At 36.7% G+C, this 13,655-nt stretch overlaps 1 protein-coding gene and 1 pseudogene across 2 annotated transcripts in view; both read left to right on the plus strand.

Annotated features, from left to right (window-relative positions):
* Positions 1 to 13,655, plus strand: part of CARD14 (caspase recruitment domain family member 14) — an 86,475-nt gene that overhangs the window by 22,332 nt on the left and 50,488 nt on the right. For both annotated transcript variants that reach the window (XM_072645234.1, XM_072645235.1), the window contains exon 2: positions 12,919 to 13,138. In XM_072645234.1, the coding sequence (XP_072501335.1) occupies positions 12,928 to 13,138 (211 nt within the window). In that variant the 5' untranslated portion in view covers positions 12,919 to 12,927. The remainder of the gene's footprint in view (positions 1 to 12,918; positions 13,139 to 13,655) is intronic.
* On the plus strand, positions 3,703 to 5,162 carry LOC140523971 (magnesium transporter NIPA2-like; annotated as a pseudogene).

Below are 13,655 nucleotides of genomic sequence, written 5' to 3' on the forward strand. Positions count from 1 at the left end.
CAGAGCTTAAGTAGGATCAGGAAAGCCTGAAAGCGCTCTTGGGCAGAGGGGCAGACAGGACAACAAGGCTCCGCTTTTCCTCTCTCCTCTCTCCCCTCCCCCTCTCTCCCCGCTTATACTTCTACTTCCAATCTCTTATTGTAAGATCTTTGCCTCCTTGGGAGATTCTCTTTCCCTCCTAAGGAAGAATTCCCCTGCACTTGTAACTAGACCCTGAAATAAAGCTCAACCCTTGTTCGACTCTGGAACGTCCTTTCTCTCATACGAGCATCCGGTTTGGCCAACCGAAGACCTCGGGATAGAGGTAAGGGAAGACTCGGGTAGCCCACAGGCCTCTAGGCCTGGCAAACTGGTATATTTGTGACATAGAAATACTAGAGGTCTTTCCAATAAAATCAGAGGTAAAGCAATTATTAATATTCTTTTTGTAATCATTATTGCCATTCATGTTTAATATTGTTTTAGAAATGCTAACTAGCAATGAGAAGAAAAAAGAGAATACAATTAGCATAAAACAAAGAAGAAACAAAGTGATCACTTTTTCAGCTAATTTGATGGCTTAATAAGAGAACTCTAAAGATTCAATTCAAAATTAATTTTAAAAAACCTAAGCGAAGTAGCAGAATATATAATTACCCCACAAAACCATCAGCTTTTCCACTAATGAAATCAATAGTTAGAATTAAAAGGGAAATAATTAACGAGCAAAAAAAATCTTTGCAGCAAGTTTCTCTGAAAGGCTCTCATTTCCAAGATATCTAGATAATTGTTATGGATGTATAAAAACAGAAGCTACTTTCCAGTAGATAAATGGTCAAAGGGTATGAAAAGGTAATTCTCTCTTTTAAAAATTAAATGTTTTTCTTTTTTAAAAAATTATTTTATTCTAAACTTAAGGAAAAGCACAAGCATTTTCATAACAAAGTGGGATAGAAAAACAGAATTGCACCTGAAATTGCAGATCCATTATGTACAGCTTGCTATTCTTTTCAAATATATAACAGAGTTATCATGTGACTACCTTTTTTTTCCCTTCTGCTCCACTCCAAACTTTGAGATGGCTGCCATTAGATCTAACTCCGTATGTGTATACACACATACATACCTATACATATATGCATGCACACATATAATATCAGTTCTTTTTCTGGATTCAAACAGCATCCTGCTTCATAGGATGTTTGTGATTATTGGGTATTTATAACAGCCAGAATGACCTGGTTGCTCAAAGTTGTTCTTAAAACAATACTGCTGTTAACTGTATATGATGTTCTCTTGGTCTTGGTCATTCAGATCCTGTGTTTGTTTTAGTAGATATATTCCCAGGTATTTTATACTATCTAGAGTTATTTTAAATGGGCTAGCTATCTCTTTTCCCCCAAAATTTATTTATTTGTTTGTTTTCAATTTTCAACAATCACTTCCATAAGTTTTAAATTTTCTTCCCCTCCTTCCCCAAGATGGCATGCAATCTTATATGGGCTCTACACATACATTCTTATTAAACACATTTTCACATTAGTCATGCTGCATAGAAGAATTAAAATGAATGAAAGTGTGAGTGAAACTAAACAAAATCAAACATAACAAAAGAGAAAATAGTCTGCTTCATTCTGTGTTCCAACTCCATAGTTCTTTCTCTGGATGTGGATGGCATTTTGCATCATGAATCTTTTGGATATGTTTTAGGTCCTTGCATTGCTGTGGAGGACTAAGTCTATCGAAAACAATCGAACACTGTGACTCTTATTCACCTACTCAGGCAGAAGACACAATTATTTGAAAGCAAAGGCATTTAATGAAACAGCAGAATCAAAAAGTAGCATTAGAAAAATCCCCCCTCCCCCAATCTCCCATAAATGTGCACCACCTCACAGGTTGGTGAAGATATGTGGTCAGGATACGAACATAGAGAAGCATCTTCCATCTCTGATCTCCAAGCCTGCTGATGCCTTCTTACAAACGTCATTATGCTCTTGCTGGGCTCTCTCTCCACACATCTCATGTGATATCTACTCTGTTAGGCTTATAATCTTGCTGGGCATTGTTACCTTGTAGTCATGCCTGTTTGGTGCTGGATGGTGCTCTCCTGTTCTCATGCCTCCTCTCGCCTCCTTGTCTCTGCCACTGCTCTCTTGGTTTCATCCTTTCAGGGCCCCCATTAGCCATGTTTTGCCAACCTCCAGCTTAAACCTGAACCTCCTCTACAACATCCCTGACAACCAATCAACTAGTTTTTTTTTTAGTATCCCCAATGATGAATATTAATAACAAACAGAATCAGTTACTCCATTTAGAGAAAGCTAACCACTAATACATTTTTCCTTATATTGGGTTAAAATCCTATTCCCTGCTATTTATACACATTGGTTTTGGCTTTTAGGGTCAAGTAGAATTTAATTGAATTCAACAAGCATTTAAATGCCTGCTGTGTGAAAGGAACTGTACCAGATACTACAGATATGAAGGCAAAGTCATTCTCTGGCCTCAAGAAGTTTGTATTCTACTGTGTGGAATAAATCAATTCTTCCTTTTACTGAAAAGCCCTTTAAATTCTTGGAAAAACATCAACCATATTCCCTGTAAATCTTCTCTTTTTCTCTTTTTTTGCATTCATTTTTTAAAATATTAATTTGTTTTCAATTTTCAACAATCACTTCCAGAAGTTTTCCATAAGATTTCTCCCCCTCTGTCTCTCTCCCCTCCCTCCATCTCCTTCCCCCTCCCTCCCCAAGATGGTATGCAATCTTACATACATTATTATTAAACACATTTTCAATTAGTCATGTGAAGAATTAAACCAATGGGAGAAAACATGAGAAAAAACAAAACAAAACAAAACAAAAGAAAAAATAGTCCACTTCATTCTATGTTCCAACTCTATAGTTCTTTCTCTGGATGTGGATACTTTTTTGCATCATGAGTCCTTTGGAAATGGTTTAAGTCTTGAATTGCTGTGAAGAGCAACTTTAAAAATGAATGTTAAAAATTGTTTTTACATGCAACTAGGAAATAAGATAAATAGGCAGTTGGGCATAGAAATTTATCTTGCCCTACAGGAAAATAGAAGGGAATGGGAGAAGAGAGGGGAGGGGCGCTAGAAGGGAGGGCATATTGAAGGAAAGGGCAGTCAGAATAGATACTGTCCTGGGAGGGAGGGGAGAGATGGGGAGAAAATTTGAAATTCAAAATTTTGTGGAAGTGAATGTTGAAAATTGAAAATAAATAAATTTAATATGAGTCATGCTGTATATGATAAAGACTCAGTTTCATATATAATATTCTTTTTCTCTTCTTTATATATTGAAATATTTATTTCTTGATGTTTAAGTTCCTAAATCTTACAAATAAAACAAAAGCAATGTGAAGCCCTGGAAGTAACTTCTTTTTGTTTTTAAAGTGAATTATTATTCATTTTTGGAGCATGTTAACCTTCCTGGGGAAATGTTGAGTTAATTTTAAAAATCAGTACATGCTCCTTGAGTACATATTGGCTGATTGGTGAAGGGAGGCATCTGGGAGGGTGCTAGGAAAGTTGTTGGATCAAAAATTTTCAGAAGAATGTAATTATAATTACTAAGCTCTGGAGAGGACTTGCAGAAGTTCACCTCCCTCTCTCCTTTGTAGAGGTAGGGAATTCTGGGTGTGGAATATGGCATATAGTCAAACTCAGTTGCTGCCTTGGTTAGTATTGTTGAACTTTTTTTTCTTAATTTATTATTTTTAGTTATTTCCTTAGTGCCCTCTGAGTAGCGGGGAGGACTATATTGAAAATGAATGGAATTGAGGTTGTTGATTCCCATTCCAAGATGATGGTAAAGGTGTAGCTTAAAGAAGAGGGGACAGCATCCTGTGTGGGAATAGAAGTCTCATAACTGAAGATTGTGCCACCTTGCCTCTAGCACTAGCAGTATATCTCTTTTGGTTATCAATGTAACTCATATGAAAACTTTGATTGTTAAAGAGATGAGTTCAAGTCATGGAAAATATGACTCCTATTGGTCAGGGATTAACTATTAGCTCTAGTATTTTCATTGGCAGAAACTTTTTTTTTTTTAAAGAAGGGTCTCTTGTAGCTAGCCTGAAAGGGCTCAATGAGAGCCGGTCTAGGTGGTCATGAATGTCTTAAAGAGTGGTTGTGATGGCAACATGACTCTTATGGAGGTGTTTTGCCTAATTACACATGTATAACCTATATTGAATTGCTTGCCTTTTGGAATTCAAAGTTTCAAAAACAAATGTTAAAAAATTATTTTTTCATGCAACTGGGAAACAAGATATACAGGTAATAGGGTATAGAGATCTATCTCGCTCTTCAAGAAAATAAAAGAGAAGGGGATAAGAAGGGGAATGAGAAACGGGAGGACAGACTGGGGGAAGGGGTAATCAGAATGCATGTCTTCTGGGGTAGGGTGGAAGGGGAAGATGGAGAGAAAATTTGGAACTCAAAATCTTGTGGAAATGAATATTGAAAACTACAAATAAATTAATTAATTTTTAGAAAAAGAAAAAAAAGATTGGTTGTGATAGGTTGGACTTCTAACAACAGGTATAGGTGAAGTGGCCAACTTTGCTGCTTATGCATTTGCATCCGCCCTATTAGCAACTCCATTAGGTGTTTTTTAGTGTGTGCTCTTCTAAGTGCCATCCTTTCATCATATTTTCCAAATGAAAGACTAAATCCTTATGGAAAAATTGATTAAGTGTCCTAGGGTCTACTGTTACAGAAACTCATATGCCAAAAGAGGAGAAAATAGAAACTTTAAATAAGATCTCTCATAAGCTAGGGGATCCAGCTTTAATAGTTTTCTGTCTTTGATATTAATTTTTGTGATGGAGGCTTGATGTGAACTGGCTTGTTTATATAACAATTTACTGTTATTGGAATATTTTCAGTCTATTGTATTAAGAATCCAGGAACTGCTGTTACAATAATTGTTTTTCCTGGAAAGCCTATGAGGACCCTGCTGAACTGGATAAATAATAATAATAGCTAACATTTATGTAGTGCTTACTCTGTGCTAGGTGCAAAGTGCTTTACAGTTATTTCATTTCATCTTCACAATAATCCTGGGAGCTATACACTATTATCCCCATTTTGCAGATGAGGCAACTGATTCTGCCCTATACTGTGGGTTAGTATAAAAATCAATGATTCAAACAGAGTCCCGGATAGATTTAAACCATTCAGACTGACTCTAATATATTATATATTCTGTATCTGTTTAACCTGTTTAGTTATTCTTTTTTAAAGAGAGGCAAAACATGCCTGTTAACAATATTATTGGGACTGTAAGCGGCTTCCTTACCATCATTGTGGGAATCTTTATTTTGTGTGTACACCATCAACAACATAAATGTTAGTTTACCAAGTTCTAGTCTAGTGTGCTGTGTTTCCTTCCCCCCAAACCAAAAAAGTAGCCAATATCTGTCCAACTTGAATGAATACTTTAATAGTAATGAAGGAAACTTGAGCTGCAGAGGTGGATAGCAAACTAGTGAAAACCTCTTTAGAAATTATGGCAATCTAACCTCTATTTTGACAATAGATCTTATTTTTTAAAAGATTATTCTGTTTTGATTCTGTCCAAAGTTACTAGTGATCTCCAGCTGCCAAAACTAAGAGACATTTTCTCAATCATGTCCTTGACTCCTATGCTGCCTTTAATACTGTCAATCACTCTTCTCATTGATACCTACTTCTTTCTAGTTTTTCTCAACACTGTTTTGGTTCTTCTGTCTATCTGACTGTTCTTTCTCTCTCTTCTTTGCTAGATCTTCGTCAGGGTAGAGTCAACTAACCACAGGTGTCTCCCAAGGGTCTTTCTCGGACCCTTTTCTCTTTATTCAGAGTATCCTGAGAATCTTAAGCTTTAATAAACTTTAAATTTTCCTTAGTGAACTAGTTCATCAGCCTCCATGGATTTGATTATTATCTCTATTGAGATCATTCTCAGATTTATTTATTTATCCCTAATTTCTCTAATGATATTTAGTCTCATATCTCCAGTTGTCTATTACATATCTCAAACTGGATTTCCCAATAGACCTCTTAAATTCAAGATGTTCCAAAACGAACTCATGATTTTTTTACTTGAACCCTCCTCTCTTCCTAGCATTTCTCTTACTGTTGATGTTATCACTGTCCTCTCAGCCTCCCAGATCCACAAGCTAGGGGTCATTCTCATCTCCTCCCTCTCTCTCATACCTCATATCCAATCAGTTGCCAAGTTCTTTTTCTTTTCCCTTGGCAGCATCTCATGTATAAACCTCTTCTCTCCTCTGACACTATTACCATCCTGGTAAAAGCCCTTATCACATCATGCCTGGACTATTGCAATAAACTTCATGTTGGTCTTCCTACCTCACCTCTCTCCTCCCTACAGCCCATCCTCCACTCAGATATGAAAGGGATCTTTCTAAAGTGCAAATCTGACCAGGTGATTTCCCTATTCAATAAATTCTAGAGGCTCCCTTCTACCTCCAGGATCAAATATAAAATCCTGCTTTGCTTTAAAAGCTGCCCTTCATACCCTGGCCCCTTCCTACCTTTCCAAGTCTTATTCCCCTCCATGTATCCTGTGATCCGATGACACTGGCCTCCTTGCTGTTCCTTGAACAAGACACTGCTCCCAATTCTGCATTTTCACTAGCTATTCCCCATGCTTGAAATCCTCTCCCCTTTTGTCTCTGCTTCCTTGCTTCCCTGGCTTTCTTCAAGTCTGAGCAAAAATCCCACCTTGTATATGTATAAACACATACCTTTATGTATATACTTATACACATACATTTGTGTATACATACTATACACCTGCACATATAGTTGGAACATAGTGGTTTTCCTGTTGTCTCTAGTAGATTATGAGCTCATTGAGAGCAAGGATCGTTTTTGTCTTTCTCAGTACTTAGCACAGGGCCTGGTACACAGCAAGAGCTTAATAAATGATTCTTGACTTGACTTTTGCTGTAAAATTTTGTGGTTGTTTAGTCACGTCCAACCTGTAGGGACCTCATTGGTAGTTTTTTTGGCAAAGGTAGCTGAAATGGTTTGCCATTTTCTCTCTGGCAGATTCATTTTATCAGGCAATTAGAGGTTAAGTGACTTGCCCAGGGTCACATAGATAAAAGAAGTGTCTGAGGTTGGATTTGAACTCAGGTCTTCCTGACTCTAGGCTTAGGAGTCTATCTAATGAGCCACCAGCTGCCTCTTGCTATAAATTAGCTTGTCTGAGAGTAGAAACTGTCATTTTAAATGCTGTATTTTTAAAAACCAATTTTAAAATAATTTCACTTGTTTGGACCAAGAATAATGATGATTTTACTTTCCTTATAGGTTTGGTTGGTTTTGGTTACTATTAACACTGTATAAATGCATAATTATTTAAAATTTTAGTTTATTTAATTTAATTAAATTTTAGGTTTTAAATATTAAGTATTTTAAATGTTGAATCTTTAATCAAAAACTTATTTTACTGTTTTAGTTGTAAAAATGAAATGCCTTATACTCTTTGAAAAAAGAAAGTGATAAAGGTAATGTAAAAACAAATATTAAAAATTGTTGCAGATAACACAGTAGATCATATGTTTACAGCTATTTAAAAGTTGATTATATTTTTTGCTCTTAGACAAATAGTTTTTAAATATTTAAGAGGTCTTGAAGAATATAAAGAGAGAATATATAGAGATACTTTGCCAACTCTCTCTTTAAAAAAGAATCATAAAATTAAATTGTACCCTTGCCTCAGGGTAGATCCATGATCAATCCAAGCAGAGTTATATACCATTTTAAAAGACATACAGTCAGATGCAGAAGGAAAATAGGAAGGAGGAAAAAGCAATGATAAATCAAGAACACAGTTGAGAGAGAAAGAGCAAGAGAGACTAAATAGGGAGGGAGACTAAACAGGGAGAGAGACTGAACATGGGAGACTGTAGAAGGGGAAGGATTAGAGAGAGTACTAGAAATGATAAAAAAATTTTGTTTTACATATTTTTATATAAAATATACAGGGACTCAGAAAAGCACTTCCAATGAATATGTCAGTGTTGACTTTGCAAGAATGTAAATTTGAAAAGCAATTCAACAAGAATGAAGTCATCCTGTGGATGCAAGAGAATGAGGAGAAACCATTCTTGCTTTTAGCTCTGTAGAATGACTTTATATTCAGTGTTAGCACCTAATGAACAAACAGGTAAAGTTAGAACTGGGGAAGCCACTTGTGCTCTGGCCCCTGAGCCTTGTGTTTTTCGGTATATTGATTGTGCTTTGCACTGGTGCTTAGATGATATATTTTGGTGAACAAAAGCCTGAGTCAGTTTGTGATCAGATTTTTTTTTTACAGTGGACCTGCCAGCCAATTTTGGTTTATGCATTTACACTAAACAAAGCATCCTAATTAGGATTATACACACACACACGCATGCATGCCCACGCATGTGCACATATACCTATATGTGTTTACACACACACACACACATTGTTCCTAGGAAAGAAAATCTTGTCTTCCTGTATTGGTACTGTCATATTTCTGTGCTTCTCTACTCATGGTACTTTTCTAAGGATAAAGCCATTAGAGGTAACAGGAGAATGTAGGCACCAGAGTTTGACTCATGACTCGTGTGTAGTGAAGTGCTCCTGCTATGCTTTGCAGGTAGCAAGCTTCAGGATCTTGTGGAAGTTTGTCATGTTCTTCACCTTGTTCTATATCACTCAGGTGGTGATGGGTAAGTAGTTAAAGATTGCTAGGTAGCACAGCATATTAGAGCACTGGAGGAACTGAGTTCAAATCTTTCCTTAGACGCCAGCTGTATAACTCTGGGCAAGTCATTTAACCTCTGTTTACCTCAATTTCCTCCTCTGTAAAATAAGGATAATAACAGCATCATCTCCAATGACTGTTTTGAGGACAAATGGAGATATTTGTGGCAAAACTTCGAGTATTATATCGATTATTATTGCTAATGATCTTTTCCTGGATGCAGGAAGACCAGTGCCATTCTCATGCTCAGAACATCATCTGCTCCTCATTCTGTCATTTCTGCTTTGAGGCTTATGTCAGCAAAATGAGGAAAGCAAGTAAGGCTGAACAGTATTGGAAGGAAACTAACTATAACTCAGGGTCATTAAGAAAAAACACAACGTTGACCCAGCAATGCCACTTCTAGAACTGTATCCCAAAGAGATCATAAAAATGGGAAAAGGAAAGTACAAACATATTTCCAGCAGCTCTTTTTGTGATGGCCCAGAACTGGAGATTGTGGCGATGCCCATCAAATGGGGAATGGCTGAACAAGCTGTGGTATATGAATGTAATGAGATACTATTGTGCTGTAAGAAATGATAAACAGGTGAACTTCAGAAAAACCTGGAAAGACTTATTTGAACTGATGCTGAGTGAAGTGAGCAGAACCAGAAGAAGACTGTTCACAGAAACAGCCACAGTGTGTGATGACTGACTTTGATAGACGTAGCCCTTCTCAGCAATGCAAGGATCTAGGACAATCCTAGGGGACTCCATAGAAAATGCCATCCCCATCTAGAGGAAGAACTATGGAGTCTGAATGCAGAGTGAAGCAGACTATTTTCTTTTTTTGTTTTATTTTGTTTTTCGTTCTCATGGTTCCTTCCATTGATTTTGATTCTTCTCTACAACATAACTAATGTGAAAATATGTTTAATAGGAATGTATATAGAGAGCCTATATCAGAGTGTATGCCATCTTGGGGACGGGGGAAGAGAGGGAGGTGGAGAAAATTTAAAACTTATGGAAGTGAATGTTGAAAACAAAAATAATAAATTAATTTTAAAAAAGAAAAAAACAGACAAAAGTTAAAGGCACAAGAATCATACAGATAGTGCAGCTAAGAATAATAATTAAAAAACAAAATGTGGCAGTTCAGGGATAATTAGACCGATATGTTTATGACCCTTATTTTGGTGAGGATCTAGAGCTCAGAACTGGTTTTCCCTCCACTAGATGACCAGTTCCCAGAGAGCAGGGACTATCTTTTGTCTTTCTTTGGATCTCCACATCATTAGTACGTTGTCTGGCACTAGATGATGCTTAATAATCTTTTATTGACTGATTGACTAATTCAATTCCATCACAAAGGATTGTTGCTGAGATACTTTATCCTAATTGTACCTGTCAACTCTAGGAAGAAAGAAAGAGAGAAAGAAAGGAATGAAGGAAGGAAAGAAGGAAGAAAGGAAAAGCAGAAGAAAGTTATTAACAAATTTCTGAAAAAATGTTTTATACTTCCCTAAGGACAAAAGACTTTTACTAAAAACAAAAAGCAAACCAACTTATTTCTATATCCTTTCTAATCTTTTTTTGACACTAACCTTCAATCAACAACAAAAAGTTAAACACGGAGGTTTAGGAGTATGTCTATAGAACCAGTGCTTTCACAGAAATGCAAAACTTCCTTGGGAAAGGTTGGTAGTTTTAGCCCAAATGAGAAAGATATTTTGAAGGCGTCTTAAAATATCCCTAAGCCATGACATGATGAGTAAGAAAAAAGGTTGGTGTTTGCCACTGTAAGTTAGAAATTGCATGTAACCCTTTGACTAGTGAATGTGAAAAAAAAATCAGCTGGGGAATAATGATACATTGACTAGGTTTTTAATGTGGGGAATGAAAGATGGCTACCAAGTTCCAAATGGGGAAGAATTGTCCAAGTGCATTTCCAATAGAAGTCCAGCACTTTGTACTATTGCACGAGATATAAAGGGTTAAATCTTTATTCTCTTACCCGTGCCTTTTAAAAAGAAACTTGGGTGGGAAGCAGGAAGGGGTTAAAAAAAAAGGAAAACTGCAACCGAATAATCTGAAAACTGATCCTCTACTGACTAGAAAATAGCTAGGAGAAAAAGAAAGCAATTCTGAGAAAAAGAAAAAAATCTTTTTTAAATTACATAGGTATAGGCAATATCTATATTCTTCTCTATGCTTTCACATACAGAGTGAACCTGTAATATGGTACACATTTTATAATTTTACATTATATTTAAAACATTTTTTTTTTACTTACAAGAAGAATAAATATCTATAGGACCATATCCAGTATTGTGTTATCACAGTGTTTCCACACCTGCCACACCTGCTTCTTGAGCAGTGTAGAGTTGTTTAAAGTGCCCTCTTCTGGTCAAATGGAGAGACTACAAGGAACAAATTTAATCCTGACAATAGAAATCCAAGGCCAAGAAGGTTGAACCTCTGGAATTTAGAAATTTATAAAATGGCAACCCCTCCACTGATCACATACAAATGAGCTTCAGAAAAAAAAGTATGGGGGGGTGCTTTTACTCTGGAACTCAGAGAATCAGTTCTGAAGAGCCATATGCCTCAAAGTACATTATCTATAATAATTCAGTCCTCTTGAAACCAAATATCCAATCAGTCAAATAGTATTTATTAAGCACCTACTGTGTACCTAGCAGGGCTAAGTGCTAAGTGCAGGGGAACATAAAGAAAGACAAAAGACATTTTCTGTTCTCAAAGAGCTCACATGTGGAGACCACATGCAAACAATTATGTACAAATAAGATATATACAGGATAAATTAGGGGTAGTCTCAGGGGAAAGGCACTAAGATTAACATAGTGAACTGGTTAAGGCTGAAGGTGGGACTTTAGCTGGGACTTGAAGGAAACCATATGTAAAAGTTCTTGCTATTTCTAAGAAACAATTAAGTAAAACCATCTTGTAATGCTGTAGTGCTCTAAACTGCATTGGTCAAGTACTTCAGCAATTAAAAAAAATGAAATGAATAGATTAAGAACCTCTATCCTATAGAATACACATGCACACACACATACACACACCTACACACACATGTGCTGTTTGGGTTACACGGAACTGGCCCGCAAAGTCCAACAGAGTAGACACATATATGTTTGGCTATTAGGAAAGATTGCCATTTATTTTTCTTGCTTTATTTGAAGGTATACTATAGGAAGGATTTTTCAAATTGTTTTAGCTTTAATTGTACTGTCATTCATGAAATGAAACTGCTCTGGTTTTCTCTGTCAAAGACTACAAGGGTCCCTTTGTATACTAAATTTTAAAAAAGAATAAAGTTGCATTGCATTTGATATGAATGGTTTTTAACCAATTAATTGAATAACAAAAAAGACATCCAGAATATGAAATTTAAAAAGAGTAAAGTCTCATTACATTTGATGCAAGTTATTTTTTTCCAATTATAAAAAAGAACAAAAGACATCCAGAAAAGAAAATTACACAACCCCTCTCCCTCAGTCATTCAGTTGGACCTCCATCCAACTCACTTCTTCTTGTCCTGGGTAGAGAGGGAGACCTTTATTGAGACCGTATGAAATTGTCTCACTCTCATCATCTTCATCAAAATCAGTGACACAGAAGTGAACACAGAAACCCACCTTGATTGCACATTACTCCTCATCAGGCACAAACCAAAGAGAACTTCTTTATGTTCCACATCTCTGTTCATCTTTGCCTCCCAGAATCCCTAGCTTCCTTTCAAAGCTCACTTCAGTGAATACGTGCTACCTAAGGCCTTTTCTCATTCCCTCCCCCTTTCCCAACTACTGGTAATGCTCCCTGACAATATTAACTTTTATTTACTTTGCATTTTTTGTCTATACTTATTCATGTACCCTTTGATCCAATGTAAGGTCCTTAAAGGCAGGAACTATTTTGGTTTTTGTCTGTGTATCCCCAGAAACATAAATGTCATAAATGGCTCTCAATTGTGCAGCTCTAACCCCTGGCCCCTGCATCAGTCCTTTCCTTTTCTACTTCAGAAATGTAGAAAGAGAATTTGAATAGTATAGACTTTAATTGTACAACCTTTCTGCTTCCTTAGTGTTGTTTTACTGATGCTGGATCTCCTATTTTTACCTCTTTCTCTTGTTCTCCTATTTTTTTTTTTTAGTTTCCAGCCATGGCAGACCGATGGCCCAAAGACTGTGAGCTGACAACCCTGGATGAGGAGAACCTGTGGGAGATAATGGAGAACCACCGATATAAGATCGTTCGCAATGTCTGCCCCAGTCGACTAACCCCCTACCTCCGACAGGCCAAGGTGCTAGATCAGCTGGATGAGGAAGAAGTTTTGCACAGTCCAAAGTTCACTAACAATGCCATGAGAGTAGGTGAGAATCTGGGACTGGGGTCCTCCTCACGAGCCAAATTGAGCTCGCAAGTATTTATTGTGTCTTTTGCATGCCTAGCATTGGGTTCGACAATTCAATTCAGGCCATTGAATTGCTATCTTTCCAGGCTCAGCATTGGAGCATCTGGAGATGATGGTGGGGAAGGGAATGGAATTCTGTGTACAAGACTTCTGAGTCATGGCTTCTAGGAACTGGAAGCATATTTTGCCTATTTAGATTCTAGGGGGTTAAAGCTACAAATGTAGTGGCTGCTACTTGGTATTCCATCTCCCTGAAAACGTATAGTCTATTTAGGCAAATGTCCTTGGAGATATTTCAGCTATGCCTAGACAATTCTCTGTATGCCTGGGTCAGTGGCATAAGTATATAATGATACATTAGGGAATGGACATTATTTACTTTTGGGAGGTACATTTAGGCATCTGGTAAATAGAATGTCTATTTTCTTTCTTGTAAGGCTTTATGTGTGTTTAACATGAATATAACCATATTTTCT

This window comes from Notamacropus eugenii, chromosome 2 (genome assembly GCF_028372415.1).
Source record: "Notamacropus eugenii isolate mMacEug1 chromosome 2, mMacEug1.pri_v2, whole genome shotgun sequence".
NCBI classification, from domain to species: Eukaryota; Metazoa; Chordata; class Mammalia; order Diprotodontia; family Macropodidae; genus Notamacropus; species Notamacropus eugenii.